Source organism: Bos indicus x Bos taurus, chromosome 1 (genome assembly GCF_003369695.1).
Source record: "Bos indicus x Bos taurus breed Angus x Brahman F1 hybrid chromosome 1, Bos_hybrid_MaternalHap_v2.0, whole genome shotgun sequence".
In the NCBI taxonomy this organism is placed as follows: domain Eukaryota; kingdom Metazoa; phylum Chordata; class Mammalia; order Artiodactyla; family Bovidae; genus Bos; species Bos indicus x Bos taurus.
In genome coordinates this window covers 42601041-42626380 of record NC_040076.1, presented here as the reverse complement: position 1 = coordinate 42626380, position 25340 = coordinate 42601041, and the positions used below count along the sequence as shown (strand labels likewise).

At 38.4% G+C, this 25340-nt stretch overlaps 2 protein-coding genes across 5 annotated transcripts; one reads left to right on the top strand and one right to left on the bottom strand.

The window, feature by feature from the left end:
* Window positions 1-4956: 4956 nt before the first annotated feature.
* On the bottom strand, window positions 4957-7671 carry GPR15 (G protein-coupled receptor 15). Its single transcript, XM_027556650.1, has one exon. The coding sequence runs from the start codon at window positions 7634-7636 to the stop codon at window positions 6548-6550; it is 1089 nt and encodes a 362-aa protein (XP_027412451.1). The 5' UTR covers window positions 7637-7671; the 3' UTR covers window positions 4957-6547.
* Window positions 7672-16784: 9113 nt separating this feature from the next.
* Window positions 16785-24170, top strand: CLDND1 (claudin domain containing 1). 4 transcript variants are annotated; one of them, XM_027556243.1, is made up of 6 exons: window positions 16854-16953; window positions 18078-18128; window positions 18355-18664; window positions 21022-21132; window positions 22515-22652; window positions 22773-24170. In XM_027556243.1, the coding sequence occupies exons 3-6, from the start codon at window positions 18373-18375 to the stop codon at window positions 22991-22993; spliced, it is 762 nt and encodes a 253-aa protein (XP_027412044.1). In that variant the 5' UTR covers window positions 16854-16953; window positions 18078-18128; window positions 18355-18372; the 3' UTR covers window positions 22994-24170. The 4 variants fall into 4 exon arrangements, with proteins under 4 accessions (XP_027412133.1, XP_027412044.1, XP_027412321.1 ...); XM_027556520.1 differs by having other exon boundaries at window positions 16885-16953; window positions 18063-18128; XM_027556424.1 differs by having other exon boundaries at window positions 16902-16953; window positions 18085-18128.
* The last annotated feature ends 1170 nt before the right edge of the window (window positions 24171-25340 follow it).

Below are 25340 nucleotides of genomic sequence, written 5' to 3'. Positions count from 1 at the left end.
CATGAGCTTTGAAATTGCATAGGCTTCAGTTTGACTGAAATCAGGTTTCATTTTTTATTCAGTTCCTTAAGAATTATGTGAAACTTGATTTCTTTGAATTCTGTTTTCTTCATCTGTAATCTAAGATGGAGTTATTTATCAACTATTATTTATCAAGCTCTTAATATGTACCAGTCTCTTTTGCAAACAGTGCTGCAATAAAAATGCATGAATCTATATCTTTGCATTTTGCCATAATTACATTGCGTGGTAAAATCCTAGAAGTGAAATTTCTTTTCATAGATTTTCTAAATCCTGTAGAAATCTTAATCAAGTTATACTCAATCAATAGCCCAAGAAGTCTTGCCCACACTCCACACCTTTAATTCTGGTAAGCTTCAGTATTTAATGTTTAAATATTTGCTAACTTAATAGGTAAAATTATTTTTTTAATTTTAATTTGGTCATCTTTGATTATCATGCTAAATATTTTCATAAGTTTACTGGCAGTACTTTGAATTATCTAAGTGAAACTACTGTAATTTAAAATCCTAAAGTCTGTGTAAGTTCTGCAGTTCTGCATTGACTTCATTTTTCAATTCTTTACTAATTTAAACTATTTTTATTAATGCATACAAGTCAGATCTGCATTGCATGAACATCTTTTTCACTAGAAATAGAGTTGCCATTTCCATCTACCTTCAGCTCCTCTGAATCTGTTTTTTTTTTTTTGCTTTAAACATGAAACCACGGGGGAAGTTTCGTTTCTCATTTACCACTTCTCCACCTGAGTTGTCAGTTTTGTTTTTGGTCTAAACAGAGGGTTAAGAGAGAGGGCATCTCATTAAATCACGGTCTTTGGGCAAGGTTAGAGTAGATTTATCTACTTTACATAACTTTTTAAATTTGTTTGAAAATAAATTGAAACCAGAGGTGTTCTTATGTTTAAAATAATCTTTTACACCTAAAAATCTTTAAGATCAGTAAAAGTATCTTCATTGGGGGATGCCAGTGATGGGGATGCACTTTCTTTAAGAAAATATGGATGATATTTAGGAAATAACCATATCAAAATGGCAGTTGCATGAAGAAACTTGTGTATGGACAAATACTGGTTTTTCCCTAAACATTGGAAAAGATTATATAAAGTGATTTGACTTGTCATTTTCTCTGCATATATCAAGTTCTTGTTGGATGGTAATACTCCATTCTTTGATTTAAAAGATAACTAGAGGCTTGTAAACTCCATGAGGAAGTAAATTTTACCTCTATCTCTTTACATTCTACAGAGTCTAGTAGTGCCACATATATATTAGATGACTGTGAGAATGAGCTACTGGTTCAATTTTAACAGGAAATTTTAATTCATTTGTGTTTTTATTGTATTATTACAATATCAATTGTCTTATTACAATATAATATTATGTTATTTTATTGTATTAGTTGATATGTTTATTTTTTATATATGACATTTTCTTTTGTATTTTATGTTTACTATATTTTTTCTTTGCCTTATTTTTCCCTTTCTTGCATTCTATCAAGTACTTTAGACTGAATATTAGCAACAGAAGTCAGTGGGTATTTATCAGCTGTATTTGTACATTATGTGTTTGTGTGTTTGCATGTGTGTGTGTGAGACAGAGAAAGAGAGAGAGAGAGATGGAGATGTGGGGTTGAGGGGAGGGGAGAGAGAGAGAGGTTTTGTGAGTGGATGACTGCAGTACACCTGCTTCAGAATCCATAAATTATAATGAGGAACCCATCAGTTAGATTAACAAATTTCTGGCTGTCATAATGCATTGTGTACAATAGACACGTTGCACTCACACTTTGATGTTTGAGATATTGACTATTTTCCAAGAAACTCCACTGGTCTAGGCATAAAAGTATAAAATTAAACCACTGACCTATGATGGGATGAGTAATGACTTAATTAGCAGTTTAGGCTAAATACTTAGAATTGAGATCTCAATTTTGCTTTATTTTCTACACATCATACAGTATCTCTGAAGAGGTTAAACTTTACAAAATTTGTATGGAGTATTTTATATGCTATACTGGAATTTTCAGATTTAAGAATTTGTGAGCATTTTACAACAGACAGTTCTTACACACTGTCTATATGGAAAAAAAGCAGAATTGTCTGCTAAAGACTCTGCCACAGAAACTTTTTAAAAAAAATTTAAAAGTCTTTACTCACACAATTATTGATGAAAAAATTTTATTTGATCTAAGAACATCACAAGAATATCTATAGCTTCTGCAAATACAAAGTATTCTAGCAAAAAGTACCTTTTATATTTCATTTAAACTAATAGTAATAAGGAAATAAAATCTTTCTAATCATAATTGATAGAGGCTGCTGCTGCTAAGTCACCTCAGTCATGTCTGACTCTGTGCGACCCCATAGACGGCAGCCCAGCAGGCTCCCCTGTCCCTGGGATTCTCCAGGCAAGAACACTGGAGTGGGTTGCCATTTCCTTCTCCAATGCATGCATGCATGCATGCTAAGTTGCATCAGTCATGTCCGACTCTGTTGATAGAGGCTAGCAGATAAAAACGCTAAATTTTCCACCAATATTGACAAATATGAAGTACTCATAGAGGAAGCCTAACTCTTGTTAATATGGAAGTGATAGTAAACTAGCTAATTATTGAATCTCTTAATTAGAAAAGAAAAAAAATCACTGAATAATGTCAGATTGATGATATCTTAGGGCTTCACTGATAGCTCAGTTGGTAAAGAATCCTCCTGCAATGGAGACTCTGGGTCGGGAAGATCCATTGGAGAAGGGATAGGCTACCCACTCCAGTATTCTTGGGCTTCTCTTGTGGCTCAGCTGGTAAAGAATCCTCCTGCAATGATATCTTTACTCGGTCTGCAGAGCATTACAAAAATAATACGAACACTGTATCATATGAATCCTTCAAATGGGCCACTTGCCTAAAACAATGACAATTCAACTTAGTTATATGTGCCCAACTCAGAAAAGGTGCCACTGTAATTTTAAAGTGCCATTGAATCTTAGAAATTTGGTACTCACATACATAAACCAAGAACTTTTTAGGTTAATAATGCTTGTCAAGTAACAGAATATCTCCTTCCACTTTTAGATTAATAAATGAACATTTCAGTTGAGTTTATATACTATGGTATTTCAACTTGTCATAAGAACTTTCACTTTGCTAATAGTTTGACACATTGGATATTTAAAGGTTTGTTTAAATGTTGAAGTTTAATCAATCTGAGGATGAAATTTCCACTTATCAGATACATTTTGCTAATGTAGTTCTGTTAAGAAACTGACAAAGATAAGAGACAAGAGGCACTCATCTGCAATTAAAAGTCAGAGCTGGAGTAGTTTTTCTCTGTCTACTGACATGTAAAGTCTAGTCGTAACTGCTTACTCACAGAATCGATAAAAGCAAAGAATGTTGACTCAAAGAAAAGAACGGAAAATAAGAACAGGCATTTGCAAGGGATAATCCAACCTACAAGCTCTGTGGGAAGCAGTTGAATCCAGTACTGTTTACAAGTTAGAATTATCCTTCTGCTTTTCCTCTGGATGGCACTGCTCTCTCTCATGGTGGAGGCATCATCTTGATAGCAGGCTCCATCAGGGGCTCTTTGAGAAACAAATTTGTAATTCTTTTATTATTGTTTGACTTTTGTGAATGAGCTGTGCAGGAAAACTGAGGCTCACTTTTCTCTGTGGCATGCACATTTGATAAGTCATTTCTCACTTCTGATATCTCTTGGGGGGATAGAGAATGATTTGAGGAGTTGAGATGAATCAGAGGAAGATTTCTTTTACTCAGCTTCCCATCATACTGTGTATTTCTGCATCTATTTAAAAATTAACTTGTGACCCCTAGTAACTTATGTCCCCTTTCAGTCACGCACATAGCTTCCTTCAAGACTGTTCTTACTTAGTGTTGTTCTCACTCTGGGGTAATCTTGACTTGTTAGAGAGGACGAACTGTGGGACTCCCAGGAATGTCAGGTTAGTTTTCATCTTTCTATATGGCCCAAATGGACTAAATGTGTGTTTGTGACTGTGTGTGCCTTAATTTTTAAATTAATTATAAGTTATCAGACAACTTCTTATCCAGGCTTTAATGGAGAGCTTTTCTGTGGTAAGTTTTCATAGTGACATATTAATTACATTTATAATGTTTTCTATCAGTTATGCTATCTGTAGAATTATGCCTATATTCCTTCCATCACTGGTACCTTATGAATATAAAATATGCTAAGATTTTTATAAGGCACACAGCATATCCACTTAAAATATTTAAAAGTACAACAGTATATTTTCTTCAGTGTTAAAATGGAAAAATAAAAGGGATGATACAGAAGTAAGATAAACTCTAATATTTGTTAAATGAAAATGATTAAGAGTCATTTAATAATCTAGTTTGGAAATTTTTATGTAACATTCAATAATTAATGATAGAAACAATCATTTTACATAACTTTTTAATATTTAAGGAACTTTTTACTTGTATTTATTAGTCTTAAACTTAAGGATACTATGGGCATGGATATTACCCAGGACATTTAGATATGAAAGATTAAAATGATTTGTTCAATGTCCCAACATTAAAGGTGAAGTTAAACCAAGTAACCCAGGTTTTTTCATTTCCTAACAAATACTGCAGCTGATTGACTGGGCTGTTTTCTAAAGGTAGCATTTCTCAAAGGCATTGATTAGTTACAGTGCTTTTGTTGATTTGTTTCTGAAAAGTAAATATCTGGTATTTTGTTTTTACTTAACGCTTGGCAATCTATTTAATTACTTATTTAATTTTTAATTAAATTAATACTTTTAATTAATAATTAATTTAATTCACTTTTGAAGTTTTCCAAGAAAATTTATTTCTTATGATTTACAGTCTTTTTATTTCTATATCTATGATAATTTGTTAAAACACTGTTAGGGTATCAGTGTTAATTGATATGTTAATAGCAATTAATACAACATAGATGAACACTTTTATAATGAAATTATATTTTTATTTAATAAAAGTTTAAGAGAAATTAATAAATTAACCAATTTATCAAACCCAAACTTCTAGACAGACTATAGGAAGATGCCCAATATTTGAGATTTCTCTTAATATTAAGGTACATAGGATGATCCTGAATTATGTCGTCTCTGAAAAGATTTGAAGCTTTCTCTGATTTTCAAACCTAACATTTAAAACTAAAATAGTAATTCATTTGTGTCAACAGTGGAGGTAAAAAAACTACTTTATCTTGAATCAAAAGGTATTTACAATAGTAGGCTTGCTGCTGCAAAGTCTTTTGTGGTTGCTGCTAATTACATTTTAACTTCAAAGTTTTGAAAGGAATATAGGTATGAATTGGCTCAGTAAATATTTATCAGTTGAGCGAGTTCTCGAAGGTTTTTGAGTTTCAAAAAACTACATATAAAATATCAGTAACATTTTTGTTACAGATTTTTCCCTTCACCTGAATACTGAGCATCCTGTCTTCCTGTATTATCAGATCAAATTGTGAAATTACATACACCAAGCAAATGATGCTCTAGGGAATGTGCAGCATTAACATTTTAATTAAAATACAAAATGATAATCTGCATGAGGGTGTAGCTAAGCATTAGATGACCTCCAATTATAGTAGTAGTAACATTTTTATTTGATAACTAGATAACTAGGTAATTAAAAACGTAATTAAAACAAAATCATATCCTAATTTATAAAGGCTAAAAGGAAAACAAGAGCACAGTAAAACCTCATTGAAAAGTAGTTATTATACCATTATAATGAGATACATTTTAACCAATATATCTTATAAGGAAAACAAAAGTCAAAGCTTATTCTATGTCAAAATATTCTTGAAGACCAAGTGGTAAAGTAAGTCCTAAATTATAAACACAATACAGAACGATTTTTTCCCCATGAGGTTTCACCAGCCCAAAGTCACTGTGAATGGTATAGGGTGAAAGATAAGGTTGGAAGGTGGTATGGAATCACCAAATTAAGCGTGATCAAAGATTAAGGCCAGAACCTGACTTCATTACTCAGGAACAAGTAATTACTGAGCACAGGTATATTATAGTTTTTTACTATCTGCATTGTCACCATATTTCTCACCAGTTACAACTGGGTGGAATCCTTTACATGCAGTCCACTCTGGAGCCCAGTATGAAGGGTGGTGTGGATCAAGTTTCCTGAGAGAGGAAAAGGCTGGAATGTGCATTAACACCCATGAAGAAAGGAACTGGTCCAAGCAAGAGCCTTATCTCAGAGTTCAAGACTTAGGAGAGTTGTATTTTGCCCAGTGAACTTGACTGGCAAGGGTCAAATAAGGCTATTCAGCTCAAACCAAAAAAAAAAACAAAACCAAAAAACAAAAAAACAGCATATAACCTAATTATATCCATGAACACCGAGACTTTCTAGATGTCTCTTTAAAAATTAACACTTCTTTGTATTCATAAGCAATATGAATACTATTAGCAATACTTTTCTTCTTTCTTTGTCGTGGGCACAAATGAACCCTTCAATCCCATCAACAGAGCTTGAAATGTCACTGTCCTTTTCAGAGTGACACAGACCTCTTCCTCTTTCTGGCAAAATCCTCTGCGTGAATAAAGTTGGAGAGAGCCTTCGTGAGGTCTGATGTCTCAGTGCTGCTCCCGAAGTCATAGTTCTTCAGGCAGGGGCACAAGCAGCGCACGATGGCCCGACGGATGTAGCCATCAAAGATATAGTAAATGAAGGGGTTGACGCAGCTGTTGGCAAATGCCAGGGGCCCGCACACCTCCATCCCCCGCTGGAGAAAAGCTGAGGACAGGTAGAGTTCTTGCTGCAATCCAGAGACAATAGCCAGGAGTTTGAAAGTATTGAAGGGCAGCCAGGAGAGAACAAAGGCTGCCACAACGATAAAGATGATCTTTATGGATTTCCTCAGCTTTTTGTTATGCTTTCCCGACTGCTGGTAATGGACACACAGCTTCCTTGTGATGCAACAGTAGCAGGACACAATGCTCACCAAAGGGGCAAAAAATGTAAAAATTAAGGCCACCAGGGCCCAAGTCAGTTTGACGGGAGTGGCCCTCTCCTCTGCACAGTATGGTTTACCATCAATCAGGGTAAGCTCCCTGGACAGAAGGGTAGGCAACCCGAGGAGGCAGGAGACAAACCAGACACTGGCACAGACTGCATAGGCACAGTCTCTCCTCCTGACTTTCCTGGATACGGCTGGACACACGATGGCCAGGTAGCGGTCCACACTCATACAGGTGAGCAAGAAGACATTGCAGTGCATGTTGACTGAGATGACGTAGGAGCTTCCTTTGCATAGGAAAGAGCCTGTCCTCCACAGTCCCAGAGATGCTTCTTTATCCACCCAGAGAGGCAAAGTGATGACGAAGATGAAGTCAGAGGCAGCCAGGTTGATTATAAAGATGTCAATCAGTCTTCGGCTGCCCCGTTTGAAATGCAGTGCACTCATGAGAATGAGGTTCCCAGACACTCCAATCAGGAACACAGCTGTGTAGAAGACCGGAAGGAAGACTGATGTATAAGGAACATGGGAGTGGGTCTCTTCAATATCAGGATTGTGACTTGTAACAAAGAGATATTCCAAATAAACCGTGGTTGCTTCTGGGTCCATCACTGGGTCCATCAGCTGCCAAATCTGGTAAGTTTCCTAACCTAGGAAGTTTTTGTATGTGTTTTAGAATATTCTCAAGGCAGCTTCTTTTATACAGCGTCTGCCTCTTCCCCCTGCCCCACCCCCTTCCTTAAAAGATCTTGGGACAAGCATAAAAACAGAGATTAAAAAACACAGTTTCTACCAATCCTCAGAAAGGGCCCACAAGGAACACCACCCTGATAGGTGTTGGGTGGTTGTGGTTATGGTTTTCTTTATTTGCATTTGCCCAGGAGGTGGCTCAGATGGTGAAGAATCTGCCTGCAGTGCAGAAGACCCAGGTTCAATACCTGGGTTAGGAATATCTCCTGGAGGAGCGCGTGGCAACCACTCCAGGGATTCTCTTGCCTGGAGAATTCCATGGGCAGAGGAGCCTGGTGGGCTACAGCCCATGGGGTCGGCCAAGAGCCAGGCACGGGTGAGCGACTAACACACACACATACACACACAGAAAACTGAGGTGCTCTTTGGCTTTTTTCTTCAAAGTATTCAATTTATTTCTTTAAATTCAAAAGTTAGGAGATGAATTAACTTTTTTTCTCCTACCTACTTAAATTTAAAGACATCTTTGCTTTTCTAACATTGAGAACCCTTTTGATCTAGCCTCCTGTTACTTTTAGAATTTTAAGGTGGTGATGCTCAAGGTACTCTTTTCAATCATATCATTGGTGGAATATGAAGACTTTTCAATAGTCTTCCATTGCATGGAGAGTAAACTGAAATTTTCCCAAATCATACCAGTCTGCATCTATGGCAAACATGATTCCAATTAATTTCTTCTCATTTATTTGGCTCTTTCAGTTCATGCATAACAGATCCTGTCTTGTTCAGTAAGTTTTAAAAAATACCCAAAATGCTGGGACCACGTCTCGTATTTTTATTATTATTTAAAATGTTTTTCACTGCAATTAGCATAGTACCTTGCACCTAGTAGGTGTTTTGGAAATGTTACTTTGATCCAGTATAATTTAGCAAGGATGAATTCATTGGGGTTTAATTGCAGGCACTGTTGTTATTTATGCAGCTTACAAACACAGGTTTGAAAGGCACAAACTGCTATTTTTCCATTGTTTTCTGTTACTGTAATTCAACAAACGTGGTTTCCTTTTGTTAGCATTAATATCCTTGAATAATATCCTTGAAGGAATTCTCCTTATGAACCCTCAAATAACTATCCTCCACCGGTCTCTAGATTCCCTCTGATCTACTCTTTTTTACACTTCACTTTGATAGGACTGATTTTTTAGCTTCTGAACTCTGACTTTTCAATAAGTGCCTCCACACATCAGTGAACTTCCCTTTTGGAATGACTGACTTGGCAACAGACAACCATATATTAGTTGACACTACGATACAGTGGCCAGTATAAAAGGAAAGCACTACAAAAGGAAGATTTGAGGTTCATTCAAAACACTTGAGGGACAGCCTAGTAGCAGAAGGATTCTATCATATTTTTCTCTCACCTGTTCCCTTTGTTTAGGAAGACCATAGTAAAACACGACAAATTCTGAAGTTGACTCCTGTTTAAATTCTTTACTGGCTGAAGTAGCTCAAGGCTCCCTCACACTCTTGTGTCCTTCTCACTGTCCCTCCATCTCATGTCACCCTCAAAATTACAGTTTTGGGTTGATATTACTATTGCGTAGAAGAAAATATAATTGCTAAACATTCGAAGTCCTTTCCACTGAATTTTTGTTTCTTCCACAATTAATTAACACATTGTAGAGAACGATCCTGCCTGCTGGGTTCCCTCCTGCCATGTTCTATTGCCATATTCTATTCAGTCTCAGACCTGTAGTCTGGGTCAGGGAAGGGGGAGGGCTCCCCTGATCTGGGGCAGCTCCAGAAAGTCACTAGGGAGTTGATTTATGGGCCTCAGTCTGTTTTCTTTTGTGTCCTAGGCTGCTCTGTGTTGTCCCTGAGGGAGTGTGGGAGGCCATATCCTTCCCTAAGTATAGGCTGCAGAGGAGATATAGCTAATTAACTTTTTGACATTTCTGGGATAGAAATCTTTCCCACTGGGCAAGCCTTAAATATTTAATAGAATAACTCAGTCTGTGAGTTTGAAGTAGGACAATGTTTACTTGACAAGGATTGATGAGGTAAACGTAAAATATTCAAGTATTTAAACACTGTGTGTGTGTGTTTGCATTAAAGAAGCAATTTTATATATATATATATTTTAAAGTTTACTTGTACGTTAATTGTACTATTAGAATTTCACATTCTTCAGCCAGAAGTTCTGCTATTTAAAGAGATAATGTTGATTGTAGGCCTAAAATGTTAAACAAATTTTAGATATATCTCAGGAATTCTGCATACAATTATAACAATGGAAAAGAGTTTAGGCTCATACTCCAGAGGATCACATTTGACTGTACATTTATTTTTCAGGCCTTAAATTTTCTTTCAGCATTCCAAATTTGTTGGCCTGCTGATGTCAATTATCTCAAATAAGTCTGACTTCCTCAGTAAACTTTGAAGCACCTGTAGGCAAAATGATTTGCTTTATCATATAGTCACTTTGGATTATGGTAATTAGTGGTAGAATGCTACAGTATGAGAATACTCACCACAGATCAACAGTATCTTGGAACTTGAGTTAGAAAATTGTTTTGAGCCAAAAAAGGGAACAAATTGCATACTGTGAGCATGCATGCTAAGTTGCTTCAGTCATGTCCAACTGTGACCCTAAGGACTCCTCTGTCAGGTTCCTCTGTCCATGGGATTCTCCAGACAAAAATACTGGATTGGGTTGCCATGCCCTCATCCAGGGGATCTTCCAGACTCAGAGAGATCTAACTGAGTCTCCTGCAGCTCCGGCAGTACAGGCAAATTCTTTACTGCTGAGCCACCAGGGAAGCCCAAACAGCATAGTACTGGTCTTTTAATAACTCAAAGAGTATAAAGCTGTTATAAGACAGAACCCACGATAAAAGCTGACTAGATAGAGTAGGGGAGGTCATAGTTCTAAATAAGTTCTGAATGATGATCACTTTTAACCTTGAACGCCCTTTGAAATAAACATGAAGAAACCAAATAGACCAAAACTCAAAAACAACACTGGACACCATAAGCATATGAAAAGGCAGTATGAACAGGCGATGACCAGAAATAAAAAAGAGTAAGCTATAAATATCAGTAACTGAATTACAGCACACATGTCACTTCTTAAGAATTATTTTTCCAGAAAAGAAATACTCCCTCCCTCATCCTTTCTGATAACAGAGATTATTGCCTACACCTTTGTATGTTCTAAGACCTTTCACAATGCTACTTGTAAACTACTTATTACCTCATCTCACATGGTAAGTTTTTTGGTGTCTGACCTCCTGAGCTGATCATGAGCAACTTAAAGGCAGAGACCATCTGATATCATTCCACTACCTCAAGGTTATAGTAGTTATCCAACTGTAGTCTTTTTTTTGGCCCCTTAAAGTCATTGTTTTGAATTTGTGGATGCTAGACCACATTACTCATGTCAGAGTCCCCTGGGATACCTACTAAACTGTAGCTTTCTAAACCTTGTCCCAGAGCTATTGAATCAGAGTCATTAGGAGTGGCTCGGAGAAGGCAATGGCACCCCACTCCAGTACTCTTGCCTGGAAAATCCCATGAACGGAGGAGCCTGGTAGGCAACAGTCCATGGGGTTGTGAAGAGTCGGACATGACTGAGCGACTTCACTTTCTCTTTTCACTTTCCTGCATTGGAGATGGAAATGGTAACCCACTCCAGTGTTCTTGCCTGGAGAATCCCAGGGACGGGGGAGCCTGGTGGGCTGCCATCTACGGGGTCGCACAGAGTTGGACATGACTGAAGTGACTTAGCAGCTGCAGCAGCAGTGATTCTTAAATACACTAAAGTTTAGGGCCACTGTTGTAATTCACAGATCTTAACCATCTTTATACATTATGTTTGTTATTATTTTGGCTAATTTTTTTAAAAAGTTTAAAAATCACCTCTTAGTTTGAACTTCTTAGAAGTCTTCTGGCCTGGATCTCAGAAATTTTTAGGAATTAATTTAGACTTCTAAACCCTCCCTTACTCTGTGTCCTAATTCCTGAGATATGTTCAGAACTGACTTAAATGTTAAAAATGGAGAGAGAGTAAGTTTTTGTCACTGAGGCATCTGCCCGAGTGGATCTACTATCATCATTCAGCCATACCTGTGACTTACAGACTGCTTCACGGGTGGATTGGAGGTTTTGTGTGAATACAGCCACCCCAACTGGCACTGTGATATATTACTTCTGTTTCTTCTCTATCAACCATTCTGACCCCCATATTAGTTAGGATTCACTAGATTACGTAGCAGATGGTCTAGTAGAAAGAAATCTCTTCATATATGCTGTACTGATTTGTCCCAGGGTAAATGGCAAAGATCATGAAGCAAACTATTTGTTTTTGATAAATCTTATCAGATAAAGTGATTGTATATTCATTTGTTAGAAACACTTGCTTGTCCATTTCTTATTTGAGTATCATAACATGTATGACCATTTAAATAGTCCAGTTTAAAATCTCTGTTTATACTGAGTTATTTATTTATTTTTATTCTGACAGGAGAGTTTAGTGCAATATTTAGTGCAAATTAAGTGGCACCTATTTGCTATTATCCCCAACTTCATTTGTTGGATTTTTTTCTCTCTTGGTATCTCATATTTACCTAAACAGTAGTACCTTAGTATTCTAGGCACCTACACTTCAGGCTTCTTCATAATTGTTGATTTAATCTGGGTTTAGGCTGTGTACAGCAAAAACTGTATTTATTTACACTGGTGTCTCTGGTACCAAGCATACAATTGGTGGTCGATAAGTGTTTGTAGAACTTGACTGAATTAGCTTGAGTTTTGAATCATCTGCGATGAATAAGTATTTTTCACAAACTTCTCCAACAGCTTCCATTTTCCATCATTACTGATTTTGTTGAAATAGCAAAGGTCTGAACTGCTGTATCTTTTCTAATCAGCATGCATGCAGCTTTCATCCTTTTTCTTTGTCCATCTACATTTCCCACTCTCTCTGTCTTGTATTTTACTTTAGCTGGAGGTATAGAATACATGCATTTTCCAGTGAAACTGCACTTCTGTGGACCTATAGCAACCATTTTCTTCTAGCAGAATTATGATTCATAAATTATACAGCTTTAAGTGACATTAGTGATCATCTAGTACAACCATTTAACTAATGAGGACACTGGGGCCCAGAAAGAGGTTATCTACCAAAGATTCACATTGATGATTTTAAAATAAAGGACAAATTAAACTTCTCATTTACACATGGTCCATTCTCTGTCCTTCAGAAACATGGATATCTGAACAGCTATAGTTTGTTTTGTTCTTCTGTGTAACATCTGACAGGAATTACTAAAAGGAAAGAGCTATTTTGGACATACTTTTTATTTGCCTTGTCCTTGATTAACTTTGCATTGTTCTATAGTGAATTGGTACAAAGAAATTCAAAGATTGATACATCTGTTTGAGGATCATTATTGATTAGAGCCCAGAACTTGATATTTTTCTATTTTCCTTATTTCTGCACTCCAAAGTTCATAATGAAAACAATCAGGACAAAACTATATGAGAAAAATACAAGGAATGTATATTTTGCTTAATATAGTTTTTAATTCCTTAAAAAAGTACAATTAAAAGTAATATTTAAGTGTATTAGGGAGTTTTGTATTGGAGGGAATTCTCACATAAAGAGTTGTTTTTGTAAGCACATAATAAAAACAAGTTATAATATCTACATAACTAGATTTTTGGTTTATTTAAAGTAGAGTGTAATTACAATATCTTCTTGCTGAAACTAGAACCATCCTTAACAAATTAAGCCAGAGGACTAGCCCAACTTTGCTTTTAAATCTAAATTTCATAATCTGTACTTGGTTGCACTAAATCATCTTTATGTGAAAATACATCAGGCAAGCTACCGTTTCCCAAACAGTGCGGTATGAAATGAAAACAAATTTAACTGCATGAATTTATTAAGTATTTATTTTGCTTATTCACATGAGCAGCAAGCACAGATAGAAGACAGAAACCCCAAGATGTAAAGATAGGCCAGAAACATGGTTGTGTGCTTGGTGGTACTGGGTGTGATGGAGTGGTTCAAGTCCTCTGGGCTGAGTGGGCAGGAAGGTCACAACCTCAAGTGTGCAGACACTCCCAGGTCCATGCTAAACTGCTGACTGAAATGTGTTGTGTTTTCTAGGCATTCTGCAGATTTGATAGATGAAAGCGTCATCCTCCTTTGAAGGTCTCTCCAGATACATCCATCTCCTGAATCATGAGGACTTTCATATGCCATGAGCCCAGCCTGGGAATCTCCTGAGTGAAGCTGAGCGAGGATGCCTAAAATCTGGTCCTGGCATCCTTCTTAGCCATTTGGAAGTTGGTCCAGAGGTTGGAAATGGTCTTGCCTGGGAAATCCCATGGACACAGGAGCTGGTGGGCTAGGGTCACAAAGAGTCAGACACGACTGAGCAACTAAACAACAAACAACAACAAACAGTGTTGCTAAACCTTCTGAAGTGAGCAGGGACCAACACAAACGGCTTACTTCCGGCCTCCAGGGGAACTGAGAGCTTTAAAGAGGTGTTTATATTGCCCCTATTCAAAGATTATAGGTGTTGAACAAATATTTGCAAATACTAATAGTTTAGCAATTGTCTAGTATGCCCCAGGCTCTAGACTGGGTATTTTATATGTATTTTCTCATTTAATTCTCACAATGATCACATGGAATAGGTGCTATTGTCAACATCATAATTTAGATAAAAATAAACTGAGACTTAAAGAGATTAAGTAAATTCTCTAATGTCACAAAACTAGTCAGCTCACCCCAGTATTCAAGCTTGAAGTCAGTTGTTCCCTGGGCTCAGTTTCCTTGTTTGTGAACTGAGGCAGTGTCTTCCTTTTCCTTTTTCAAACTTCTCTTTGACCTGGTTTTATTTACCATGTAACTTCTCTAGAGAGATAGTTCCATTTCACTGGAGAAAGAAGGTAGGGAATTTCTAATGAAGCCAGTGGATGAAAACATTTCCTGGTGAAAAAATGCATTGAGGAGTTTTATTATGCATTAACAATTTGCCTGAGCACCTCCACCATTTTCTCTAGTTGGTACCTCTAACAAACTTCTCCTTTGATCCGATATCCTACATGAAAATCCGGTAATTTTGAATATTATATTTGGCTATTACCTTATTTTAATTATGTACTGGATGTGAATATCAGTTCACCAATTCTGGCAAAAGAAATAAGGCTAAAAATAGAAAAACAAATGATACACCTTCAGTCTATCAGGGTGGTAGAAATTTAGTATCAGATTGGGGCTCCTACCTTTTCCCTGTGCTGTGGCCAAATTCAAAGGGATTTGGGGGATGAGGAAGTGTTTGAGAGTCCTGCTGGTCCTTGAGTTGGCTGTTTCTGTAGATTGTTGTTTGGTACATAGGCTGAGTCTGACTCTTTTGAGACTCCATGGTCTGTAGCTTGTCAGGCTCCTCTGTCCATGAGGTTTCCCAGGTATGAATACTGGAATGGATTGCCATTTCCTTCTCTAGGGTATGTTCCCAACCCAGGGATTGAACCTACATTTCCTGCATTGCATGCAGATTCTTTACCATTGAGCCACCTGGCAAGTCCAGTCTCTGTAGGTATCTGTTGAGAAATCTGACATTTTGCTGTTCTCAGAGCACATTCTTGGGTGCACATGGGTCACTAAAGAGACGTCGCTGTTTCTTGTTTGTGGATTTCTATGCAGTACTTGAAGGCTTAGAATCCTTTCGTTGCCTCTGTGCCCTACTTCTTGTTGTTCAGTCGCTTAAGTTGTGTCCAACTCTTTGGACTCAATGGACTTCAGCATCAGGCTTCCCTGTTTTTCACTATCTCCTCCAGTTTGCTCAAATTCATGTCCATTGAGCAGATGATGCCAACCAAACACCTCATCCTCTGCTGCCCCTTGTGGTAAAGTCACCTGCAATCTCTGAGGTCATTCATGACCTTATCCACTTAATGCAATGTTCTCCAAAATTCAGTCTTTTTCATACTAAATTTAAAAAGTATTCACTTTTTTGACATATCTGAGATGCTTAGTATTAATATTTTAACCAATTTATTTAAAAAGGAAGCTTTACTACAATAAAGAGAAAACATCATTTGCCTTTAAGAGAAAGCAGCCAAAAATCATGTGAAACCTGAAGAATGTCATTACATTCTATTTGGATGCCTTCTGTCAGGTTCAGTTCAGTTCAGTCTCTCAGTTATGTCAGACTCTTTGCGACCCCCATGGACTGCAGCATGCCAGGCCTCCCTGTCCATCACCAATTCCCTGCTGCTGCTGCTGCTGCTGCTAAGTCACTTCAGTAGTGTCCGACTCTGTGTGACCCCACAGACAGCAGCCTACTAGGCTGCTCCGTCCATGGGATTTTCCAGGCAAGAGTACTGGAGTGGGGTGCCATTGCACCAACTCCCTGAGTTTACTAACCTCATGTCCATTGAGTCGGTGATGCCATCCAACCATCTCATCCTCTGTCTTCCCCTTTTCCTCCCGCCTTCAATATTTCCCAGCATCAGGGTCTTTGGAAATGAGTCAGTTCTTCACATCAGGTGGCTAAAGTATTGGAGATTCAAGCTCAGCATCAGTCCTTCCAAAGAATATTCAGGATTGATTTCCTTTAGGATTGACTGGTTGGATGGATCTCCTTGCAGTCCAAGGGACTCTGTCAGGTTACATCCTTCTTAGTCTAAACTTAAGCCATAAAACCAGAAAGACTACCTGGTGCAATGGGAATGAGCCTGTAGGAGAGTTTTAAAATTATTGGGTTAATATTTTAAAAGGATAATCGCATTGTTGTTTCACAATTAGGGTGGTGGTAGGGAAAGCACAACTGGAAAAATCTGAGTCACATTAGTCACAATTAATGATCCGTAGTGACCCGAAACACCTCGCCTTACTCGGTGGACCTTCGTAGTAAAATATAAGAAACAATCAGCTCAGACCTCCCTTCTGCGCACCTCGGAAGCTGAACTACATCTCCCACAATGCGCCGCGCCCAGCGCCAGGAATGCCGTCTGCCGCCCCCCGCAGCTTTTCATCTGTCCCTCCTACAACTCCCACAAGTCCCCTCGGCTCCGGGGCCAGGCCCGGCCCGGGGTGGAGGCGGAGGCGGAGGCGCGGGAGTTATGGAGGGGGCGGGCTCTGCAGGGAAGTGCGTCAGAGGAGGCGCGGAGAGAGTAGGGTGCTGTGGTTTGAGCTTGAGGGCGAAGCTGGCGGAGCAGGAGGATGGGCGGTGAGTGAGCGGGGCCGACGTCGCTGGGCGGGGGTCGTGTAGTCGTTCGAGGTTTCCAGCAGTTTGAAGAGGGGGCCCCCTCCCTGGGCGCGGCCCGGACCGTGTGGGTCCTGAGTGGGGGGTTATCGCCGGGCTTTTCCCTTGGCTGATTGTTCCGGGGAGGGGCCTTCTCGGGTATCTGGGGCCCCTGGCCGGGGACCGCTCAGGGCTGCCCCGCCCCAGAGTCCGCCCGCTCGTCTCGACCACCCCCAGCCCCAGGGTGCGACCCGCGAGGTGACAGCTCCAGGCGTCCGGCCTGGGAGAACCGCCGCTGCTGGTGCTCGGGACCTTTTAAGGTCATTTGAGAGCATCAGGATGAAAAATAATTAAAAAAATAAAAATACAAACCCAACTTCTGGAGTTATCATCGTTAACGATTGTGGTTGCTCTGATCTCTCCTGAGTCACTTGCCATTTTCCAAACTCAGCAACCCCAGTTTGCGAGCTTGTTTTCGAGCTCCTTTTTAAGGTGTTTGGCGCGGTTCATGGTATATATTTGCAGTATTTGACTCAGCTTGATCCGCCTTGAGTCATTGTGTTGCGGCCATTTACTATTGCCATTCAGCCCAGTCCACGCCTTTGGAGTGTTAATATTTGCCTAATTCAGAGTTTTCCTTCCGGCTGAGGATCTTTTAGTTTGCAGATAAGAAGGTTCAAAAGTATAAGGAACGGGGCGAGTAGGTAGGAAGGAGTGAAGACTTTGACAGCGGAAGGGAGCTTGGCTTAGCTTTAATGGATTAGGGGCAGATTGGTATCTAGCATTACTGCATATTATTATTCTCTTTGCTCCTCCGTGCGCCTGAAACAACCTTTCTCTCTGGGCTAACAGACATTTTCAGCTGTCTTCTAAATAGTTCCTTACTCTTTTCTTTACCTTGTTTTAAAAGGTTTCCCTGTTCAGAGGAAACTGGGAGGAGCCGATTTCCTCTGCTTCCTTTTCCTATGCCTTTTTCACACTCAGACCCAGAACACTTAATGCTCTGCAGTCTGTCATTAAAAATGTATGCAAGGTACATTGCTGACTTTGGGCATGTCTGCTGTTTGTATCTGTAATGTGTATGTCCATTTCAGTGTTGTCTGTTTTAGTGTGCAGGTGATAGACTAGAGAACAAGACTTCTGTCTCCGTAGCATCCTGGGTATGTGAGCATTCAATAAGTACTTTCATGATAATGAGTTTTGTTTTGAACTTAATTTAAAACATGCTTGCTTCTTTTTTTTTTTTTTAATTCATTAATGATTATACATTACTTTAAAGAGCCATGGGATGGGGAATAGGGTAAAGGGTGATTTTGACGTAATTCCTTTCAAAATCTGTACTTGTCCTTGAAGTCTAACTTTTCTTCTCTTTCAACTTCTAAACAGAGCAGTCTGAATGCCAGAATGGATAACCGTTTTGCTACAGCGTTTGTAATTGCTTGTGTACTTAGCCTCATTTCTACCATCTACATGGCAGCCTCAATTGGCACAGACTTCTGGTATGAGTATCGGAGTCCAGTTCAAGAAAATTCCAGCGATTTGAACAAAAGCATCTGGAATGACTTTGCTAGTGATGAGGCAGATGAAAAGACTTACAGTGATGCACTTTTCCGATATAATGGCACAGTGGGATTGTGGAGACGGTGTATCACTATACCCCAAAACACGTACTGGTATAGCCCGCCAGAAAGGACAGGTATTTGTCTTATTTTAACTTTTTGTCTCCTTTGTGTGTGTGTGTGTTTGCGTGTGTGTGCGCGTGCACGCGCACACACTGCATTGTGGGCGACTCTTTGTGACCCCGTGGACTGTAGCCCGCCATGCTCCTCTCTCCATAGTATTTTCTGGGCAAGAATACTGGAGGGGGTTCCCATTTCCTACTCTAGGTGTTCTTCGCTACCCAGGAATTGAGCTCACATCTCTTGCGTCTTCTGCAATGGCTACTCAATAATAGAGAAAGTGATACGATGATGGCCAGTTATGTACAAGAATGTCTGTGGGTTCTTTCTCTTCCCAAAGAAATAAATCTTATGTATTTCTTTTTCCCTATCACCTTCTCTCCTCAGTTTCCATTAATTAATTGTACTCATTAATATTGTACTCATTAATATTGGTTGAATGAGTAACTGTCCTTATCTTGGAGAAAGCCATTTTTAATCTTTGTACTTATTTAACCACACATTGAAATAGTTGTATTAATCTCACACATGTCATGAGAAAATAATTAGTAAAGTACTTTGGAAGATTTTAAATACTTGGTAATTGTTAAAAGTACTAGTATCCAAAATCAAGTCAACACATATGAATTAATAGTCATTTATATGTAGTTGTGTTTTAGTAGATATTATCATTTGCCCTCTAAATCTTGAGGATTTAATTTGGCCAACTCTGTTTAAATCTCCTTGTTTAAGACCTGTTTACAACAATCTTGATGGAGTTTTTAGGTTAAAAATATGCATTATGAGAATAAAAAAAAATTAAGAAACTACCTCTCAGGTTTATTTTGTAAGCATTCTTAGCATTGAAAATTTTTAATTTCTAGTTGTTAAGATGGAAGCTTTAGAGTTCTTTGCAAGTAACAGCTTTATAAATTTGTTTCCATTTATGACTAGTTCTGGTGGCCTGTTGGTGGGGAGCATTGTATTCAAATCACAGCACAACAGGCTCAAAATACTGTACATCAGAAGGATGATAGTGTGATTTTATACAAAAAAGAAAGTGATCGGAAAGAGAGAAAGTTGGTTGAATTTTATTTAAAATGTTCAGTTCTATTTATGAGAGCATAGGAACACTTGATACTTGAATCTTAGCAATCATTTATTATTCAGTCAACAAATATTTATTGCACACTTTCATGTTCAGGGCCTAGGAGCTAGGTGTACGTTAGGAAAAAAACAAAAATCCCTAGTCCTGGGGAGCTAACATTCTAATAGCTGACTGGCAATAAACAACAAATAGGTGTAACAGTATCAACAGAATAAATAATTATGTAGTAGAAGGTGATGTGCTATGAAAAATAGAGTAAAATAAAGGGGATTTGAAAGTACATAGGGAAGGGGATGTTGGTGGGCATATAAGTTATGTTCTTCAATAGTAAAGGCAGGATAGGCTGCAGCAGGAAAACACCACTTGAGTAAAGACTTGATAAAGGTGAAGGAGTTGACCCTGTGGGTAATTGTGGAAATAAGGAGACTAATTTAGAAGGGACGGAACAACTCTAAGGGCCCTGTGGTGGGAGCATGCCTGAAATACTCAAGAACCAGCATGGAATTCCCTAGGCTGGAAGGGAGGGGGCTGGGGAGAGTTGGGTAGACTGTCAGAGATGTATTCTGGGAGTGGGAGTAGGGCAAATCAGGCAGGATTCTGTAGGTGTGATGAGGACTTTGGATATTACTCTGAGTGTGATGGAGCCATTGTGGGGCTTTGTGCAGAGCAAAGATAATCTGGTCACCTAGGCAGATGTGTTGAAAACAGACAGGTGGCTGGGCAAGACGGAAGCCAGGAGACTTAAGAGGCTGTTGAACCAGTTCATGTGAAAGATGGTTACGCCTCAGATCAGGGTGGTAGTACTGAGCGCAGTGCCTGATCCTAGATAAATGTTGAAGGTAGAGCCTGTGGGATTTCCTGATGAAATGCTTATGGGCAAGAATGACTCTATAAAGTTTCTGGTCTGAGGAATGAGAAGGATGAAATTATTGTTTACCTGAGATGGGGAACAAGACTGATGGAATAGGTTTGGGGGAGAAGGATCAAAGTTTATTTTATTCTTTGTCCCCTCCTCCTTCATAGTCATCTTACTGTCTATTCTCATTCATTTTACTCCTTTTTTTTTTTTTTTTTGCCTTCCTGTACCTATGTCACACCTGCGGCTGAGAACTGTTGGTCTCTTGGGCATTAGTCCGTCCTGTGTGTCACTCAGGGCCAAAGAGGGTGCTCTCCTGAGAACATTTTTCCACGTCACCTTTTATTTCAGAGAATAATTACAGATTTTTGTTAAATGTTTAAAATTAAAACAAGCAAAAACGCAACAAGCAATCATTTTTCTTATTACAGAGTCATTTGATATGGTCACAAAATGCATGAGTTTCACACTAAATGAGCAGTTCATGGAGAAATTTGTTGAGCCTGGAAACCACAATAGTGGGATTGATCTGCTTCGAACCTGTGAGTACTTTGTTGGGAAAAAAGGAAAATAACTTTATATGTCTTTTGTTGAACTCTGATTTTGGAACAAGATGACATTGTACATTGTGTCAACTTGAAATAAGATCTTTAATGTTATCCCAACAAACTCTGTCTTCTTGATAATATATTTTAGAAGTTAGATATGTACTTAACAAATTGCAGATAAGAAGTTGAGCAGCTAATACACTGGGTGACAGAATCTATACTCACAAAAAGATGTTATTAATAGGCCTGTTTAAAGAGGAAATTTATAGGAATAAATATAAATGTCTATATTTAAGTTAAACACTTCATTTTTTCTGTGTTCAGCTAGGGATATGTGAAAAAAGTTGACTGCAAGCTTTACATGAGTCAACTTAAGTGTCAGGCCTCCCAAAACTATTGATCTAGTCTTAGGTGGTGGTATCAAAAGTGTAGATGTCAAAAATGAAAGTGCTTGTTAAGAGCATTCTGTTCCTTGATGGTCAGGCTGCCTGGGAAATACTATCTTCAGATTTGGACCTAGTCTCTAGGCTATTAGAGTTACTGGAACGTGCCCGGAAGAATGACCGTTTCATGAGAGGGGATGTTGAATAAATGGCAAGTATTCAATTTTGCATTGTCAATGCATAGGAAGTTTGTTACTAACAGAGTTTGAAGGGAAGTTAGAAAAAAGACATTGGTGTAGTGCCAGAAAGTAAAACTAGCCCTAAAAGGTAAAATTTGGTTCAGAGTTGATGTTCCTACATTGGTAATAATTAATATAGTTTGAAGAGGTAACGGGGTGCTTTGGAAAGTCATCAGCTTTTTTCCCAATGTTGTTGAGGGACTTTATGATAATTAAAACTGCCATTTTTTGAGTGCCTGGTATATACTAGATCCTCTGCTTTGTGCTTTGTGTATATTCTTTTAACAGGTCTTTTATAATCACTATTCATTTACTTGTTATTCCTGCCTTGAGATCCTATAAGGACTTAAATATGTATGTAGAACCAGAAGGTTTTGCTTCCAGTCTGGTTCTTCCACTTACTGTGTTACCTTGTACAAGTTATCTTCTTTCAGTTTCCTCATTTATAAAATGGAGGTAATAGTACCTTCTTCATAGGGATGTTGGGAGGTTTAATACACAAAGCATGTATAGAACAGTGCCTGATACATAGGAAGCCCTCAGTAATAGTTAACTATTAGTGTCTTTTTGCTTTTGTCAGAAGAAAGTTAGCACTGTTTTGAACAATGTGCTTTAGGAAAAAAGCCTCAATATCAAAGTACCCCATTCTCACCTTTTTGAGAAAAGTTCTAATAGAATATGAAAGAAATTGCCATTGTGAGAAAACTGAAATGGTAACATTTCATTTCTGTCTCTCTCTCTCTTTTGAAATCAGATCTTTGGCGTTGCCAGTTCCTTTTACCTTTTGTTAGTCTAGGTTTGATGTGCTTTGGGGCTTTGATTGGACTTTGTGCTTGTATCTGCCGAAGCTTGTATCCCACCATCGCCACAGGCATTCTCCATCTCCTTGCAGGTGGGTCTCTTCTTCAAACTTAGTTTTACCTCTTTGTCGCCTTAGGGATCACATGTCGCTGCCTTTTATCATGCTCTTATCTAGCTATGCTGTTTTTTTTCCCCTAAATTTTCCTCCAAGGTCTGTGTACACTGGGCTCAGTGAGTTGTTACGTTGCTGGAATTGAACTACTCCACCAGAAACTGGAGCTGCCTGAGGACGTGTCTGGTGAATTCGGATGGTCCTTCTGCCTGGCTTGCGTGTCAGCTCCCTTACAGTTCATGGCTTCTGCTCTCTTCATCTGGGCTGCTCATACCAACCGGAAAGAGTACACCTTAATGAAGGCATATCGTGTGGCATGAGTGGGAAGCTGCCTGCTTTACAGTTGCCATTTTTATGATTTTTTTTTTATATTAATATTGTCCGTTACCTCCCCCTGAATTGTTTTTAATTTAACTTTTTTTGTGTGGATATACCATTTTATCCTGAAAACCCATTTTATTTATTCATGCAGACAGTTGTTTCTCAACACAACTAAAATTTAAATGGAACCTGGGTGATTCCATCTTTTAGTCAAACTAATCTAGGTTCAGAATCCAGACAGAGAAAAATGGGTAGAGTCTTGGCACAAATTTGTGAGGAAAATTGGTGGTAGGAGGTTGACCCATAGCAAGTTCTGCTAACGTCTATTAGACTTTTCAGTAATGTAACTGTATCTGTTTACAGTTTCTTTGGGAAACCTCTTATCATTGTCAAAACTTATATTCGCTTTGCTATTGTAGACAGCCAGTCAGCCAGAGATATAGTGCTGTCTTCAAGGACTTAGGCTATCTAAAATAAGGAAATCATCTAAGATCCTTTTCCCTAAATATTGGCATATAGTTTCATCTGAAGTGAAATACTGCAGTTTTTTTATCTGTACACTGTCTGTTTAAAAGAAAGGGAGTGTTTACGTGGAATTTTAACTTTGTTAACTACAAAAATTCCAGTTCAGCGAGTCAAGACGATTAACCTTATTTTACCTTTTTAAAAAAAATCTTTAATATGTCAATAGGATTTCCAGTATCAGCAAACCTTTTTGGATTTTTATTCCTTCCCTCCTCACACACCAGACATATTACAAGAGTGCTTTCTTTTAAATAATACATTGAGGTCACCAAGTAAAATTTTCCAACTGCTGTTTATTTCAGCTAAGTACCATAAAGAAGGTTCCACCGTAATGACCCTCCAGAGCTAGGAAAACTACCACAAGACCTAAAGCTTTGGCTGGTCATTAACTTCCGACTGGTCTTTATCTCTTGTGGTGGAATGATGTGCCTTTCCTTGCCTAAACCCCTCCTGGTGTGTCAGCATTATTTAATGTCTTCTAATTCAGTCATTTTTTTATAAATATGTCTATAAACATTGAACTTAAAAAAAATCTTATTTATTTATTCCATTACTGTAGTACTTGACAGATTAAAAAAAATGTAACAGTAATTTCTTACGAAATCCTAAATCTGTCTTTTTTAAAAAATAAAAAATGAGAAGAGACTCAGAGTTGTGTATAGTGTCTGAGTTGATTAAATTTCAGTACCTTAGGATAAAAAGCACTACAGGATTCTGAATGAGGATTACTGTGATTTTCTGAGGGAAGTGCATTGTTGCTCTGAAGGCCTGTCTTTATGTCTATTGTTTGGGTCTCTTTTTTTTCTTCTAGAAAATGTGGGATGCCCCCACTAGAAAATGAGACAATTTTTTAATGTTTCAGTTTTAAGACCTGTTTTCAAAGTATCATGTATTATGATACTTATCATGTATTATGATAATATTATGTATCATTGCTAACGTGGCTAGTTTTTTGTTCCTGTTTTTTATCTTTTGGCAGTGCCACATGGCACGTGGGGTCTTAGTTCCCCTGCTAGGGATCGAACCCCTTCCCCGTGGATTGGCTGCTTGAAGTCAGCCAGTGGACTTCCACTGGACACCAGGGAAGCCCCAACATGGCTAGTTTTCGTAAAGTCATTTAATGGCTGTGGATGTTTATGTTCTATATAAAATAATTAAGTTAGCTTCAGACTTAAACCCAATGTTACTCTTCAGTAGATTATTGCCTGTGAAATGGCTGATTACTCAGTTTTCTGCCTCTTCCTAACTCTTGAAGTTTCACTGCCTTTCAGCACGTTTTGTGGATGGTACAAAAGCTAGGTGAACAAGCACAACGTTCTTTGGGGAATGGGATTTTTAAATTAATGACCAACATGACATTTTTTGATTTTTATTTTAAACAATATCTTTGCTTCTTGTTACCCCAGAGTTACCTAACTGCTATTCTAATACCCATCTTTCACGTGCACTGAGGAAGCTCAGTCAGAACCCAACTCCTGAGCCTCACCAGTAGATTCCTTCCTTAATAAACCCCGGTACTGAATATGTGTTGTAGTTTTAGTGTATTTCAGAGTAGCTAAGGTCATTCTCTCCTTCGAAGGCTTTTTTCTTTGGAATACAAAGGCTTGGATTGTTTCACTTGATGTATAAATATTACAGGTTTTCAGCTATCTAATGAGAAGGAAATGGCAACCCACTCCAATATTCTTGCCTAGAGAATCCTGTGGACAGAGGAGCCTGAGGGCTGCTGTCCATAGGGTTGCGCAGAGTTGGGCATGACTGAAGTGTCTTAGCATGCATGCATGCATTGGAGAAGGAAATAGCAACCCACTCCAGTATTCT

Excerpts from the sequence above, each read along its gene's own strand:
- GPR15 (XM_027556650.1), bottom strand. The coding sequence starts at position 7,636 with ATGGACCCAGTGATGGACCCAGAAGCAACCACGGTTTATTTGGAATAT.
- CLDND1 (XM_027556424.1), top strand. Across the intron at positions 18,129-18,354 it reads CTGTCTCCGTAGCATCCTGG|AGCAGTCTGAATGCCAGAAT; the intron begins GTATGTGAGCAT and ends ACTTCTAAACAG. Across the intron at positions 21,133-22,514 it reads GATTGATCTGCTTCGAACCT|ATCTTTGGCGTTGCCAGTTC; the intron begins GTGAGTACTTTG and ends TTTTGAAATCAG.